Source organism: Aphanomyces astaci (genome assembly GCF_000520075.1).
Source record: "Aphanomyces astaci strain APO3 unplaced genomic scaffold supercont1.2, whole genome shotgun sequence".
NCBI classification, from domain to species: Eukaryota; Oomycota; class Saprolegniomycetes; order Saprolegniales; family Verrucalvaceae; genus Aphanomyces; species Aphanomyces astaci.
The window spans coordinates 21,199-36,982 of NW_009798265.1; the positions used below are offsets into that span (position 1 = coordinate 21,199).

General features: G+C 53.2%; 7 protein-coding genes across 12 annotated transcripts; 4 read left to right on the forward strand and 3 right to left on the reverse strand.

Moving 5' to 3' along the window:
- Window positions 1-42: 42 nt before the first annotated feature.
- Window positions 43-2,238, reverse strand: H257_00928 (histidinol dehydrogenase). The gene is made up of 4 exons (XM_009823863.1): window positions 1,696-2,238; window positions 1,412-1,644; window positions 959-1,357; window positions 43-898 (listed from the first exon to the last, which is right to left on the reverse strand). The coding sequence occupies exons 1-4, from the start codon at window positions 2,203-2,205 to the stop codon at window positions 646-648; spliced, it is 1,395 nt and encodes a 464-aa protein (XP_009822165.1). The 5' UTR covers window positions 2,206-2,238; the 3' UTR covers window positions 43-645.
- H257_00929 (hypothetical protein) lies at window positions 60-623 on the forward strand (the record flags this gene model as incomplete). The annotated part of the gene is made up of 1 exon (XM_009823864.1): window positions 60-623. A coding segment is annotated over one exon (533 nt), but the record flags the coding sequence as incomplete, so codon positions are not given.
- Window positions 2,239-3,687: 1,449 nt separating the features above from the next.
- On the reverse strand, window positions 3,688-6,371 carry H257_00930 (hypothetical protein). Its single transcript, XM_009823865.1, has 11 exons — window positions 6,220-6,371; window positions 6,060-6,171; window positions 5,959-6,001; window positions 5,809-5,886; window positions 5,637-5,759; window positions 5,390-5,571; window positions 5,165-5,329; window positions 4,904-5,076; window positions 4,697-4,832; window positions 4,559-4,638; window positions 3,688-4,506 (listed from the first exon to the last, which is right to left on the reverse strand). The coding sequence occupies exons 1-11, from the start codon at window positions 6,339-6,341 to the stop codon at window positions 4,443-4,445; spliced, it is 1,278 nt and encodes a 425-aa protein (XP_009822167.1). The 5' UTR covers window positions 6,342-6,371; the 3' UTR covers window positions 3,688-4,442.
- H257_00931 (hypothetical protein) lies at window positions 3,735-4,465 on the forward strand. Its single transcript, XM_009823866.1, has one exon. It carries the CDS (start codon window positions 3,761-3,763, stop codon window positions 4,424-4,426), a length of 666 nt encoding a protein of 221 aa, XP_009822168.1. The 5' UTR covers window positions 3,735-3,760; the 3' UTR covers window positions 4,427-4,465.
- Window positions 6,372-6,510: 139 nt separating the features above from the next.
- Window positions 6,511-8,530, forward strand: H257_00932 (hypothetical protein). 3 transcript variants are annotated; one of them, XM_009823867.1, is made up of 5 exons: window positions 6,511-6,738; window positions 6,797-6,900; window positions 6,958-7,087; window positions 7,144-8,245; window positions 8,300-8,530. In XM_009823867.1, the coding sequence occupies exons 1-5, from the start codon at window positions 6,534-6,536 to the stop codon at window positions 8,430-8,432; spliced, it is 1,674 nt and encodes a 557-aa protein (XP_009822169.1). In that variant the 5' UTR covers window positions 6,511-6,533; the 3' UTR covers window positions 8,433-8,530. The 3 variants fall into 3 exon arrangements, with proteins under 3 accessions (XP_009822169.1, XP_009822171.1, XP_009822170.1); XM_009823869.1 differs by having other exon boundaries at window positions 6,958-8,245; XM_009823868.1 differs by having other exon boundaries at window positions 7,144-8,530.
- Window positions 8,531-8,591: 61 nt separating this feature from the next.
- H257_00933 (hypothetical protein) lies at window positions 8,592-11,550 on the forward strand. Its single transcript, XM_009823870.1, has 9 exons — window positions 8,592-8,665; window positions 8,732-8,922; window positions 8,976-9,355; window positions 9,428-9,612; window positions 9,669-9,945; window positions 10,005-10,493; window positions 10,557-10,648; window positions 10,712-10,947; window positions 11,021-11,550. Exons 1-9 carry the CDS (start codon window positions 8,630-8,632, stop codon window positions 11,487-11,489), a joined length of 2,355 nt encoding a protein of 784 aa, XP_009822172.1. The 5' UTR covers window positions 8,592-8,629; the 3' UTR covers window positions 11,490-11,550.
- Window positions 11,551-11,772: 222 nt separating this feature from the next.
- On the reverse strand, window positions 11,773-14,829 carry H257_00934 (hypothetical protein). 4 transcript variants are annotated; one of them, XM_009823871.1, is made up of 4 exons: window positions 13,529-14,829; window positions 13,153-13,471; window positions 12,805-13,103; window positions 11,773-12,505 (listed from the first exon to the last, which is right to left on the reverse strand). In XM_009823871.1, exons 1-4 carry the CDS (start codon window positions 14,669-14,671, stop codon window positions 11,930-11,932), a joined length of 2,337 nt encoding a protein of 778 aa, XP_009822173.1. In that variant the 5' UTR covers window positions 14,672-14,829; the 3' UTR covers window positions 11,773-11,929. The 4 variants fall into 4 exon arrangements, with proteins under 4 accessions (XP_009822173.1, XP_009822176.1, XP_009822174.1 ...); XM_009823874.1 differs by having other exon boundaries at window positions 12,805-13,471; XM_009823872.1 differs by lacking the exon at window positions 11,773-12,505 and having other exon boundaries at window positions 12,710-13,103.
- Window positions 14,830-15,784: the final 955 nt, after the last annotated feature.

A 15,784-nucleotide genomic window follows, 5' to 3' on the forward strand; every position in this document is an offset into this window, starting at 1 on the left:
CCGGATAACTGTCTATTGTATCCGGATATATCCTGAACCGTCGCAATATTCCGCAAACAGAATGCAGAACGACATCGACCTGTCGTCCGCGGCAAGCATCGCCCTTGGTGTCGGTCTCGGTGGCTTGGTCATTCTCGTACTCAGCTACTTCCCTGGGGAGCCCTTTGACTACTCCATCAAGCAGGAAGATGATGCTCCTGCATCCGTTGAGGACGAGGCCGGCGACATCATGGATGAGATACCAGTTCCTCCAACTTCGTCAAAGACATTGCACCGGCGGCACCAAGATGCAATTGAGGTTGAAAAAGCCGCAAGTGCCCTCCGTGTCGATAAACTCCAGGAATTGCTAGGTCTTGAAGAGTCCAAAATCCGTGATCTCGTCGCGCAGGCCAAGCGCGACACGTTAAACGGCATCTCCCCGACACCGCGAGTCAACTACATGGCTCGAGCCGATCGTGTCGTGTATTTCAGCTTCTTCATGCTCATGTGTTACTTTGCATGGCGCGATTACGGGCTCAACGTCCTCGACCTCGTTGCGTACTTGTTTCCCACCGAGACGGCCACCCTCCGCCAGATCCTTCCTCTTGTCTGACTCTTAATTCTGTCCATACAAGCAATCACTATTATTTTTTTACACTTGCGTTTCTACAACAATCGGCGCTCCGCTGCACGTGCATGCCCTTCCAGCCCTTCGACCCTCGCCAACTGCACGGCATCCGCCACGGCTTCCTGGGACAACGGGCCATCGTCGATTCGCATCCACGTGCGAATGCGCAGAAACGTGTGCACAGACAGACCACCCGTGTACCGCGCCGTGCCGCCTGTGGGAAGGACGTGGTTGGGTCCGACGCCGTAGTCCCCCAGCACTTCGGCGGCTCTGGAACCGATAAACAGCCCCCTATGTATCCATCCTTTAGACCTCTTCAACTTTTCATTTCATGCCAAGATGCTAGCATACCCATAGTGCTGGATGCGGTCGGCCACCGCCTGCGAGTCGGCAGTCATGATCTCGACGTGTTCCGCCGCCAGTACATTGGCCACGTCCACGCAGCTGTCGAGCGTCGGACAGAGGACCGCGAACCCCTTGGCCACGCTCACAGCCGCTGTGTCCGCCGTAGGGAGGGTCGTTAGCTGGTCGATGATGGCGGCATTCACGGCGTCCAGAAGTGCCGTCGAGTCGGTGACGAGGATTGGGACGGCGGCGGTGTCGTGTTCAGCCTGCGCGAGGAGATCGGCCGCGATGGTCGCAGCATGGACCACCGCGGACGCGTCGGCGACGACGAGGCATTCCGACGGCCCGGCCAACATGTCAATCGCGCACTTGCCGTAGACGAGGGACTTGGCGGCCGTGACCCATCTAACGATACGGTGAGCCGCTGGAAATAGACCAGATTGAGAGATGGAGGAGTACTTGTTGCCAGGACCGACAATGATGTCGCACGCGGAGATGCCGGTGCCATCTAGACCGTACGCGAGCGCGGCAACGGCTTGCGCGCCACCGACGGCCAAGAGCAGGTCCGCGTTGGAAATGTACGCAGCAGCCAACGTCGCGACGGCGGGACGGGGAGACGCGACGATCACAGTCGATACGCCCGCCACTCGCGCAGTCAACGCCGTCATAAGCACGGACGAAGGCAAGGGGTACTAGTCGAAGAGAGTGAGAGATGGCAATTCAGTACAGAGATCAATACTTACTCTGCCACCAGGAGCGTAGCACCCTGCGACTTGCATGGGCGACACGTCTTGGCCCGCTTGACCCCCCGGAATCGCGCGCGAAAAACTCTGGATCGACGCGCGCTGGGCGATGGCAAACGCTTCGATACGCTGCTTCGTGCGCTCCAGCAACTTTTGCTCGCCAATGGACAAGGATTCAAACGCTGTTTTCATGTCGTCGCGGGAGTACACCAACGGCGCTGACGTCGATGGCAGGTCGCCTAGTCGCACGGCATGTTCTCGCACTGCGGTTTCCCCACGTGCTTTCACGTCGTTGACAATGCTACGTGCTTGCTCAAGGGCAAGGGGCTCCACGGGGTCATACGCGAACGCGCGGACATCTTCAGGACGGATGGTTCGAAGGCCAGTGCTGGTCATGATGGAACTCGCTCGGGATTTGGGTCGAAGTTCAAAAGTGAATCCGAAGATCGGACATTTCACAACCAACATGCGGTTGATGGAATAAAACGACTTGAAGTATGTATGGAACATTCGGATAATTCGCGGATAACTATATTACCACGCGAACACCAGAACGTTCTGATGGCCGAAACTTCGTGACGAGTCTTCACCTCGCTTCGTTGATCGACAGACGTCCCGCCTTGATGGCGTACAGGTCGCTGGCGGCATCTCGCTCACCACTTAACAACATACACGCACGATCTTTACTGAGAAGGACGACTGTTGTTGGCCACACCGTGTGACATCGACAGTGCCACAACTGCTCCGATTCCCCAACACGAACTTTCAATGCTCATCTGTAATGAGTGAGACCTCATTCGCTTAGTATTCATGCTGGAGCATCGAATCTGCATAGCAATGGGGACTGTATGCCCACTCTTCCATGGTGCAAAAGAGCCATGTTCTGGGAGTTGTTAACAGAGATCCGTCCGGGGAATCCCAGGGCCTATTTTCCCTAATATGGGGTAGAATTCTGACCTATTTAGGGCCCCTAGGGATTCTCAACGTCACTCATTGGTCGTTCTGATTGGTTAAAAACATTTTCTATTCAAAAGGCGAAGTCGTTAATAGCCAATCAACTGTCTCGGCTTGGCTTTCATGCAATACTGTATTGGGTGACTTCAAATGTGTCCAGTGTCCTCCTCAAAGAAGAAATTCATATATTGTGCTTTCGAGTGTTGTGGTGTGGTTTCTCGTTGGAATTTAAATCGATTTGATTGGCTACCTCAGATGAGCTCAAAGTTATTAGCCAACCAGAACCCATTTCTCAATGAAATTCAACCAATCAGATCGATTGTGGATCGGTTTGGTCGGCGCGATTCGATTGCACCCTCTCCCCAAATTTGTATCAAATCGACAATACTTCATAGCATTGACGCTTTAGTTGAGGGAAGCCGACTACCAACGTAGTACAAGATTTGGCGATGCATGCAAGTCAGAAGTGAAAGCGACTGAAATTCCACGAATAGTAGAGTTTGTACGTTTTATTTGCTTCCTGATGAAAAAAATGATGAGAATTTCCCTAGGTACAGTATGGTGGCCAAACAATCATGGCCCATGAGTGAAATTGTTTATTTGGCCCTATATTTCGCCTTTACGGCGATGGAAATGGAAATATTTCGCAACCTCGCCGCCATTTTCCCAACTACGCTACCGATCTCTTTTTTTCTGGCAACGCGGCCAGCCTTCATGATGCCACTCGAAATTGGAGGGGTGCAATAGAGACTCGCACCACGTGCTTCTGGTAAATCACTCAGCCATTGACGCAACCTCCTATGTATGGACCACCGCATACTGATGCATCAAACCTATTGTATATACAACATAGTGTGAGTCAACTACTCACACTATTAATCCACCAAAGATTCATACACTAAATACTGTATAGCACATACACTCACTGTACCGCAACAACGTTCGTGCGACAGTTTGCTCCTTTCTAGAAGGAAGTGGTGGCATGTGATTTTGTTTTTTTGCGGTTACCTCGTTGTTTGTATGTGAATATTTATTTTCGACCTGAAAACATATTTTTCTCGTCCACTGCACACCACACCTTTTATTGTCATTCCATCACCAGTCCATCGTCATGCTGTCGCGATTGTCGTTGCTCACGCTGAAAGCGTCCCCGGCTGTGCATCACGCCCGTCGGTTCTCGTCTGCGCTTCCATCTCTCTTAGGCCGCGAACTCGCGGAAGAGAAGGCCAACTGCTTTGTCGGCGAAGAGCTGGAAGCGCTCCGTGAAAAGGTGCTGGCCAACTTCAAGATCCAAGACACGCCGGGTAACTTGGACATTGTGCTGCTCAGCAAGTACAAGAACGAAGCGATCGACGTCAAGTTCAATTGCCAAGACGTGGCTGACGTAGCCGAGGAAGGCGGCGAATACGACGAAGGCGAAGAAGACGAGGCGGAAGACGCCGGCGAGTTTGAGGACGACGTGTTGCCGTGCATTCGGTTCACGGCCCGCATCGTCAAGGACAACCACGCGTTGGTCTTTGACTGCGTGGCGAGCAGCGTGTTGACCGTGGAAGGCGTGATGCACACGGAGACCGCGGACGACCTGAACGACTCGGACTATGAAGGTCCGCGCTTCGCCGACCTCGAGGAAGACGTGCAGGAAGCGTTCGCCGACTACCTCAACGCCCGACACATCAACGACGACCTGGCCAACTTCATCACGCAATTCTCCGACCTCAAGGAGCAGAAGGAGTATGTGACGTTCTTGGAAAACGCCCAAAAGTTTACCGAAGCGTAAAAGTAGACTTGTATTACTACATCATGTTGTTACTCAACAGCCCTTGCAACTTGGCCGCCACGGCTGGGTTGGACATGTGTCTGCAGAACGAAATCCCATCAGGCATGAAAGACCTATCAAGGGACCTCTTACCGCATCGCCGCTTGGGGGCCACCCTGGTCCATGTCGTCAAAGAACTCGGCCATCACGGGGTCGCCGCGCATCGCATTCACCTGGACCACTTGGTTAAAGCCATGGATTCTCTCGTCGATGGATGACAAGAGACAATACCTGGGGGCTGTGACGAAATGACTCGATCGCTTCGGGCGTCAACAGACTGCTCAAGTCGGGCGCGCCACCGCCGCCGCCGCCCATGGAACCCATCATGCGACTCAATGCCGCCGGGTCCTTCATCATGTTTTGAGCCCTATGATCATAGTCCATCCATCAGATCATGCTGTATGTCCATCGTAGTCCATGTGATGATGATGATTGTACATGGCCATCATTTGGGGGTTTTGCATCATCTGCGCGGCCATTTGCTGCATCGCAGGGTTGCTCATGAGGCCCGCGAGACCGCCGGCACCGCCACCCGCGCCGCCCATCATGCCCGCCAATGCACTCAAGTCTGGCATGCCACCGCCACCCGCCGGCGGAGGTGCATTGCGTGTCTAAGGCAGGCAAGTGTTGAGATCGCACCAAAACATGTCGTTCAAAATGGAAACGACGATGGAGGACAGTCGTGAGTGAAAACGCTACCTGGAGATGACTTTGGCGGTTGCGCGCGTCGTGCAGCCCCGACTTGCACATGTCGTTGGTCGGGTCCACTTCGAGGCCGCGACTGAACGCGTCGATGGCGAGGTCGATGTCTTCCAGCTGCAGGTACGCGGCCCCGAGGCGCGAGTACGCCTTGACGTACTTGGGCTACAGAGAGATGGTGGCATTGAATCCTCCAGAAACGAATGGACCGCAGCGTTGTTGTACGTTGAGTTCGATCGACTTTTCGCAGTTGTCGACCACGTCGTCGTACTTTTCGAGGTACATTTGCGCCGCGGCCAAGTTGGACAGGTAAATGTGTGAGTTGGGGCCGGCGGGGGATAGCGCAATTGCTTCCGAGTACAATTGTTCGGCCTTGACGTAATCTTTGGCGCTCAACGCGGCGTTGCCTGGATCGTAACATGTTAGCTATCGGATCGTCTAGTAGTAGGAGGATGGCACGTAGTAGTAATACCGCTGGCTTTAAGCGTTTCGGCCTTGGCCTCCTTCTCTTCCTTGGAGAGCGACGGCGGTGCCTTGTCACTGCCAAACTTTTCCTTGAACTTGCTCAGAGCTTTCTTGTACAAATCATCGTATTCTAAGCCAAGGTTCCATGTGAGCAACATACAAGCAAGATGATAACGGACCCGAGGTGCCGGGGGAGACGCCGTTGAAGAATCCCTTGGCCTCCAATTTCGCAAGCCACTTTTGCCACAATCCAGGGTCTATGGAATGTGCTTTGCATCAGCATCGAGTCGAACAATCGAAAGGAGGAGGAAAGAAGCATCAACACGTACTAGCAGCAATCACGGGATCTTCTGCGGCAGGTGCAGACAATGTCTAGCATATTTTGTACATGGGTAAAGGTCAATCTTGTTGCCGCGAGGAGCGATCGTACCACGAGTTGCAACGATTTGGACCCCGCAGTGAAGATATCAAGCAAGGAATGGTTCTTCAGACCCAGGCGTTGCTTCAACGCAGCATCCGACGGATTCACGTTGAATGCTTCCCTGAGTTACGATGAGACCCCCATCAAGACCGATGTCATATTCACGTACTGGAGACTTTTCACACCCGCTTGCACCTTCGCCGCGTCTACGCCATCCTTTCCCGACAGCGGCGCCAGGAACTCGAGGACACTGAACAAAAGTACTTTCTCGGCCTCGGTGATTCCGCCCATGTTGATTGCCTGCGTCCAAGAAGGTTCGAGAGATTATGACGCTGGGGTCCACAAAGTATCCGGATAAATAGATTTATCCGAAAGCTCAGCCTAGGAAATAATCCCATTTTGACACTTGCGACTGGGAAATATCCTCTAATGGTGAGAATGTATATCACAAACATTCCTCCGGAGGTTTCCATCGATGTCATCATGGACCTGCTGCTATATGTACATGTGGACGAAGATCACTTTGTGATCCCGTCGACGGCCCAAGAGACTATCCTGGATGTGATCCAGCGCTCTGAAGCCGCCTATGCGTCTCTCTTCCGCATGAAACCTCCATTAACGATCGACGCCATGAAGAATGACGAAGGGTGCTTCTTGCCGTCGTCGTTGTGTGTGGGTCAAATCCTGCGTGAGTGTCCATCTCGTTGAGAACATTCATCGGTATCTAAGCATGCAGTGTTGTGTAGGTAATGGCGCGCATGTGTATGTGGTCATGCATTCACCAGGTCCGCCAACCGACAACTCAACCGACGACATCTCTCGGCTGTGTGCCACGTGGGGGCAATGGCAGGTACAACCAGCAACCCACAGTTCCATTCAGTCCTGACCGATCTTTCGACCCTCGCAGATGTACTTTGCTCAAGCATTATGTGCCTTCGCTCAACGACACAACGACGCCATGGTTCACACGGCCACATTGGTCTCGTTGGACTTGGTTTCGCACTTGTCGTCGTTGTGCTGCTCATCCAATGCCCCAAGTATGTTGTTAGGAAGTAGTGCAAACACAAGGTGACTGCTGCTTAATCCGTCGTAGTTCTCCACTTGGCTCTCCATTGCATCAAGCATTGGATGCACGCGATACAGATCGAGGACTCGACCACCCTTTTCCTCCAGCTGTTGTCTTCCAAACGAGTGCTGAACGAGCCTACGTTGCTGACCTATGTCCTGGAGCTGATTGATGCGTTTGCCAGGTCTAGTCGCGAGGCTCAATTGAGTTTGGTTGCGCTAGACATCAACACCCGCCTTCTGCACATCTCAGACACACATCATCCCCACATCAAATCAGCCATCGAGCCAATTATTGCTACCTTGCACGCGTTGTCTTTTCGCCAACGACACAAACCAGTATCACCCTCGGCTACGTCTCCACCTCCCATGGCGATCCAGGAGCTCCTCTTTTGTATGCATGGTAAGCAGCGACACAGCCAAGACGTAGCCACGCAGCAACTCCTCCTCCTCTCCGAATCCCGCGACGCGTGGCGCGCCGCAGTCAACGGCGCCGACGGTCCTCTGTTTGCCGAGCTACTGCACCTCGCCACCACGGCTACCACACCCACCGACACTTCGTTTGCCGAGACGCTTCTCACGCGCGTTCTGCAGACTATGGTCAATGTTATCTCGTTTCAACCTGACATTCTCCTTGTTCCCGACCCGAACGCTATCGACTCTCTCGTCGCCATTGGGCAGCCAGCTGCGTACTCTGAACCCATTACGAGTCTGGCGGCAACCGTCCTACGTCATGTCCTTGAACGACAAGGCCACTTGGGCTACACCAACGTCGCAGGGCTAGTAGGACTCCTTCAGAGCTCAGCACAATCCGTCGGCGCGGCGGCGCTTCTGGCGGCACTGGACGGCAAGGCCAAGGTGAATCCATCGCACACACATGACATGGTTCTGCACGAAATGTGCACGTGCCACGTATCGGCACTAGTCGACGCCATGTACGTGTCGGATGTGCCCACTCGGGTGGCAGTGCTCCAAGTCCTCAACGTGTTGCTGCAAGACGAGGACGTCCGACAGCTCGTGGTGGCCGACCTCGGCTGCATCCCCGCGTTTGTATCCATCTTTCTGGACATTGGAGCTATTGAAGGCCAGCGCCAAGCTGCCAAAGTCCTCTCCAAGATCGCGCTTTCAAGGTACTACGTACAGTGCTAGGTGTATCCACCCATGATATTGCGACTGTACTGTAGTCCTGCCCGTCGACAAGACGTGGTCAATGCCATGGAGTACGTGGTGTCGAGGGAAGCATTTTCCGACTCCGTCGTGACGTTCTACCTCGACTTGATCCTCCCACCTCAACCACCACAGCCGCCTTCTCGATGATACATACTCCCACGATAGTCAAACGCGGCGGTTACACCTAGTGGCGGTTTCGCTTTCGATCTGAGCTATTATTAATAAAAATCCCTCGTTTTGTCCTATTTATAGTAGTAGGAGATAGGCAGGGCTATTTTATTACTGGGCAAAATACATGAATACATTATTGTGATGTGGAAGTTTCGTCATTGTGCAATTTCACGATGGGAAGCAAGACCAGCAAACCGATCGTCGAAGGCGTACGTGTGGTTGATGTATCTATATCCACATTCCTACATGCAATGGTCATGCGGGTCTTCTTGTAGCAAGCCGCATCGCGCACCGACTCCAAGACAGTCGTGGCCTCGCCAGGTGGCGACAACACCGGCGGCGGCGCGTCCTTCCAAACGTCCAATCGAAAATGCACCGACATTCTATGCACGCTCCTCTTTGTCGTGTTTTGGGCTGGCATGATCGCCATCTCCGTCGTCGCGTTCACGCGCGGCAAGCCCGAACGGTAGTCGTCTACTCCAACGAAAATCATCGTCATCACGATGATGCTTCGGGTAGCTTGGCGTATGGTATGGACTTCAAGGGGCGCGTGTGTGGTACGTCTGGCACGACCCCCGGTGCGACCGCCGCGCCGTATGATTTGACTGCGTACAAGTACCTGGCGTTCCCGCGTCTCGCGCAGGACCTAAACGCGATTGCACTTGACCCGAACTTCACCCCCACGGACCCCAACAACTTGAAGAAACTCTACGGCGTGTGCGTGGCCAGCTGCCCCACCAGCCGCACGGACACCGGTGCCCCGCAGTACGTCCACTCGTTGGTGTCGTACGGCACCGCGGGGGCCGACGCCGTGTCGGCTCGCAATGCCTCGTACGGCGCGGCGCTCGAAGACACGACGGCTGGCTCCCCCTTTCGCGTGTTCGTCAACACGTCCAACGGTAAAGGAATCTCGGTTCAGCGTGCATATTCGTTTTCGTCGACGCTCATTCGTGTTTATGACGGTGATTTAGTGCTGTTTCGGTGCTTGGAGATTCCGTCGGAAACCAAGGTCAGCTATGTGCGATGCGTCGACGACTGCACGGCGGGGTCGGACCCGACCATGTGTGGCTCGAACGCGACGTTCTTTCCTTGTGGCGCCAAGGGGTGCACGGCGTACGCTACTGCCAACCTGCCAACCTGCATGAACCTCCAGACGGTATCCTATCACGACTATGGAGAGACATGTAGAAGTTTGATGATACACGGTTGTAGAAATCGGAGACGTACATGACGTCGAGCGCAAACAACTCGCCCGTGTTTGACTCGCTCACGTCGGGATGGTTCATGGTGGCGCAGTGGATTGGCGACATCCAAAAGGCCGCGGGGCCGATTCTCATCTGCGGCGTCGCCGTCGCGCTCGTCCTTGGGTTTGTGTGGCTGTTCTGCCTCCGGTATTGCGCTGGGTTCTTTGTGTGGCTCACGATTCTGCTCGTCGTCGCCATCTTGCTCGTCGCGACGTTTTTCCTGGCCTACAAAGGCGAGCTTCTCAGTACGTCCCTCTATCTTTATATATTATCTCGTCATGTTGCTTAACGGTGGAGTGAGTAGACAACAGCATGATTGCATCCAACTTGGCCATGACAGGGATGTCGGCGGACGCGATCACGGAGCTGACGACGGACCTGACGTCGGCATCGGCGGCCGTGAACTTTGCCGCCGCCCAAGTCAAGTACTGGAAGTACGCGGCGTACATCTTCATCGGCGTCGACGTGCTCGTGCTGCTCGTGCTCATCTTCATGTGCAGCCGCATCCAAATCGCAGTTGGCATCATCCGCGAAGCGTCCAAAGCGATCGGCCGCATGCCGTTCCTGGTGTTGTTCCCGCTCGTGCCAGTGGTGTCCATCACGGCATTCGTCATCTACTGGATCATCGCCGCCGCCTTCTTGGCCACCGCCGGCAAGGTGTCGGTCGTGGACGTCGCGGCGACTGTGAATGTCGCCAACGCCACCACCACCGCCAACCAGCTGCTGCTCGAGCAACAGTATTCATTCCAAGACGACAACGTGCTCAACTACCTCCTAGCGTATCACGTGTTTGGTACAGTTCCCTCTTGCAAGCATGCTGAATACGGCGAGAATATGCTGACATGACGAACGATAGGATTCCTATGGACGGCGCAGTTCTTGCAAGCTGTGGGGTACACGACCATGGCTGGCGCCGTGTGCGAATACTACTGGACCCTCAACAAATCCGTACGTCGTTCAGTGTTTGCAGTGTTTTGGATGGTTTGCACTAACGTGGAGTGTCCATGGCAGACGATGGGGCGGGTGCCCATCTTGCGGTCGTTCTACCGGACGTTGCGCTACCACTTGGGGTCGATCGCGTTCGGGTCGTTGATCATTGCCATCATTCAGTTTATTCGGCTCGTGTTGGAGTACGTGGACCAGAAGCTCAAGACGGCGCAAAAGGGAAACACCATGGTCAAAGTCGCTATGTGCGCGTTCAAGTGCTGTTTGTGGTGCTTTGAAAAGTGCATGAAGTTCCTCAACAAGTACGTCATGTTGTCATGTCGATCGTTCGTTCGTTCTCATTGGTCTCATTATATATGTTGTGTGTTTGAATAGGAACGCGTACATCATGGTTGCGATGAAAGGCACGTCGTTCTGCTCGGCCATGAAGGAATCGTTCGGGCTAATCCTGGCCAACGCCGCGCGCGTCGCCACCGTGAGCATCGTGTCCATGTTCCTCATCCTCCTCGGCAAGATCTTCATCACGAGCTTCTGCTGCATGATGCTGTTCCTATTCCTAAGCCATCCGCCCGCCGGCCTGCCGTCATTTTTCACCGACAACTTGGACAACTTGAGCAGCCCCGTGTTTCCGCTGCTCGTGTGTGGCCTCTTGTCGTTTACGATCGCGTCCTTCTTCCTCGACGTGTACGAGACTGCCATCGACACGATTCTGCTGTGCTTTTGCGAAGACTGCAAGGTCAACCAAGCGTCCGGCACGTACTTCATGTCGGACGAACTCTTGGCGTATGTGGATGGCGCGGCCAAGAAGCACGCGTTCGACCACTTCAAACAAGTCGAAGCATGATTAGACAAAGATGGCTGCATTTACATACTAATTACAACGTTGTGTGAACACTACTAGTACACTTACTTACTTTTCAGAGTTGTTGGCGGGCTAAGCCGCTTAGCCCACGCAGAGGTTATGGGAAAACATAATCTTTACCAATTGACAGAGGCTAAACAATTAAATACTTGTACTTCGAAGTATTTACAGTTAATTTGAGCCATTTCGAGAGACAATTCCTTTCATAACGTTAGTTTCGCAATTGCGAGCAATTATATCGCAATTTAATTGGACAACAGGTACAGTACGATCAAATATTGTTGGCGGTACATCGATCAATTAAATATTTGCTTGGATCTCGCATCCATGGCAATAATCAAAAATTGCAAGTTGCCAGCGCCTTGCAATGAATTATTCTCCCTATGGAAATTTCAATGATTTGAAATATTTTTTTCCACGGCTTAATCCATCCAGTGCGGCATCCGCGTCGCCGGGACGTCGTCGACTTCAAATGCGCGAGCTACCAACCGTGAGGTCCGTGGATCCGAGGGGGTTAACGTGGCCTGCCCCAACTGAAGCAACTTTGCCAGGGGGACAGCGCCCAGCATGAGCGCCGTCAGCGCCTCCAAGTCGAGTTGCAGCCGCGCGTCGAAGGCGTCCACCGGTGTGGGCGTTTGGACGCGCACGAGCCCGCCGTCAAAGCGAAGGACCAACGATGTATTGGACGAATGAGGAGGGCCACTGGTCGGGGTGTCCTGCACTAGTAGCTGGAGAACGATGCCGGTGGCGTAGTTGAAATTGCGCGCACTCATGTGCGTGGCAAGGAAGTGACCGACGTGGACGATGCGTGCGAGCAGCGGAGGCGGGTGGTTCACGGATGTGGACGTGGGGGGGTGCCGCAGCAGGCGGGGGAAGTGCGGGTCCGGGGTCGACAGGGCGATTGTGTCGGCGCCGTCTTGCGTCGCGAGGAAGCCCAAGAGACCAGAGAGGATGCGCATGTCTTCGTATACAATGTCATGCACGGTCAGCGTTCGCGTCTAGAAACCAATTTCGTTATGAGCTTATTCGTTTACAATCTGTTTTTGTCAAGTCGATTCGAAATTGGAGATGGGTGCTCAATTGAATCTGCAGAAGATAACCAAATCGATATACGACCAATCAAAACCCAGATCATGAATCAAGTAGCCAATCAAATCCACTTTTCGAACTTCAATTAGTGTGACACTGGACGATTTTTTTCCATACAAAAGTCAATACAAAGAATCCATCGATAGATTTGGCGAATCGGCACAAATGTCCAAATTTGGGGTCATCGGGACAATAAGAGTATACCCACCGACGGATGCAAGTTGTAGACAAAGTAACCGCGAAGCGTGCCTCGGAGGTCTCGGCACCCCACCACGCGGCGGTGACATAGTGACGAAGGTGACGCGACGGTGTCACATGAGCGGAAGAGCCGACCGTGGCGGGAAGCACCGACCCGCGCGAGGCACTCAATCACATCGTTCCCGTCGTCGTCGTCGTCCAAGACGCTCAGCAGGTGAGGGGGGTACGTGGCGTCCTGAGACAGCAGCAATGCCGATTTCGGAAATATGTGTTGGAACCACGGAGGTAATGCCGTGAAACCCATGGCTCCTACATTGAATATATGTTTGATCGAAACTGGTATGGTAAACAATCGTACGGGCAGAAGTGGCGGTGTCGTGGAGGATGGCGGCAGGTACAAGGGCTATGGCGTGGTTTTGGCTGTGGCACACGTGCAAAAAGTGAGAGAGGGCGGCTGGGGCGGTGCCGGTGTGGAGCCAGTCAGTCGTGAGGCTGTGCATCGCCCCCACTGGCACGCGGACGCCTCCGATGTTCATGTCCAAGTGCTGCAGGGAAAAGTGCCCGACCAAGTGCGCGGACGGCGCGGGGGTGGCGGGCACGCCCGAGCGGAGGCGCTTGGCAGGTCGAGTCGGATCGAAGAGTCCCCAGTGGTCGAAGCGGCGGTCCAATTCAGGGGGCTACGCAGTCAAGTATGATGACTTTTGATGGTTCAATACGAATACGTCCATAGGTACCTCCACAATACGCACAGGCGCAGTGACGGGATGCCCCAAAGCCGAGCGGATGTCTGTGTCTGGATGGAGTGACCGGCAGTCGAGGCGACTCACGCTCGAGCGGCCTGGACCTGACGGCGGCAGCGCGTCGTCAAGAACATTCGACGATGCAGCGGCATTCATGTTGGTCAATGGCACGTCGCCGCCTTGGTAAGCCGCACAGTCCCGCAGATGGGTGAGCAGGCGGTTGGTCTTTGGGTTCAGGTGGGCTCCGCAGTGCTTGCATTCGAGTCGGCTGCTGGTTTGGCCATCCGTCGATGGTATGTACCGAAACTCGGAGCTGCCAGGTCGTTCATGGTTAATCGAACCTCCTCCTGCTCCATCCTCCCTGTCGTCGCCCTCGTCATTCTGATCGAGGCCGAGGTGGGCGCGGTACGGCTGGCAGTCCTTGAGGTGGGTCAATCTAGACGCTCGTTTCAACACCACGGATCGGCAATGGCGGCACTGGAAGCGCTCGATGCCGTCGGGAAGGGCGTCCATGGACGTGAACTCGTGGTCAAACGGGATGCCTTTGCCCCGCGCGTGCATCGTGTTCTTGATGCCGTGGTTGTGGGCGCCATGGAACGACGTGTGTCGGATCGAGTACCTCATCTTCCCAAAGTCGAACGAGAAGCGCAGCGTGTACGGGCAGTGCAGTTGGGAGCAGTAAAACACACCGCGTTGGATCGACTTGTGCCCAAAGATGACCAGCGCCCGGTCGTCCATGAGATGGGTCTGCCGCTGGTTGATCTTGACGCCGAAGCGCGCTCCATCCTCGCGAATGGCCTTTTGCAGCGCTTCGAAGGTCGTGAATTCGACCCCTGGGACCACCTTGGTCGACGGCATCGACTGACAGGAAGGACTGCAGAAGTACGAGTTCTCGGTGCAGTGCAGGATGTCCACCGCGCACACCAGGTGGACTACGTGCGGACACACGTCTCGTTGGCAGCTCCGCACGACCACACCAGTCATTCCCTTGCAGCCGTCGACATCGCACACGTCGCGCGTTTGCTTGCCCACGGAAGTTGAACCCACATCGTCCATCAGGTTCGAGTGCCTGAAGTGCTTCTGGCTACTGGTTGTATCAAACGATACCAACTGATACTGTAAGGGTATTTGACGCATCTACTGTAGAAAGGCAACTGTCGGATATTTGAGGAACTTACAGTTACTGAACTACAGTAGTACTTTGAAGTAGTAATCTGCATAATAACCGGTTTTACGGTGCGACAACTAAGGTACATGTATGTGAATGAATTCAAATACAGTTCTGTGAATTCCGATTTGTTTTTTCAAATTTGCTTTTTGTGATGTCAAGAGCAACTTGAAGTTGGGATAGACTCGTTCATGTTGCATGATATCGAGCTCTGGACAAGACAAAAGAGTGCCATGACCTTATGAATTGTTAAGCAACCGGTAGTACCCAAGGTAGCGCAATTGTTTCGAGGTGAGACGTAATACTGTACGGTGACTTCGCGACTTGCATCGATACTGTATCGGTGCTGTATTACTGTACCGTCTTGCGCAATACGAGTCGGACAGCTGGCTTGCTATACCGTATGTTTATCGATTTATAAAGGTTATTAATATGAAGGATATCATGACATAATAAAAAGACATTTCTAAATTCAATATATAGCAGGTGTACTCTTTCATGAAAGTAAACCTCTGATAGTTTTTCCTACTATCAGCTTACTATCAGCTTACTACTACGTAGTACTTAAGTACTACATATTAATAGTAGTATATATGAGTCCGACTGACAAATGTATGTTAAGCTATCCGGATTCGGATAAAAGCAGAACAGTGTTACCACATGAAAGTTCGTCTGAATTTTCTGTAAATAGCCAATCAGATGGATGTAATTCAAACCAGCCGGTTTGATTTGAAGTTGGACAATCAGGATTCAACGTTTCGATTCTCTTGGGGGTGGCTTAAATTCATTCTCTCGTTCTCGTAATAAATGAAGATCAAGAATGCCCAGACATTATGGCAATGAATTACAACGGAGTACAGCGTTTAAGTATGCCATTCAAAGGAATACTCGATACCGTGTAGTGAAAGCGAAAAAGTACCGTTTAGTGTATATGCATTGCGACGGATTAATCTATTGAGACTCCTGTAATAACTGATATTTACTGGTGAATATGTTGAATATACTTCAAATTTGTATGGCGCAATGGATTAACACAAATTTGAAAACGAGTGTCGGCCGGTTGTGAAATATCACCTGTCGCA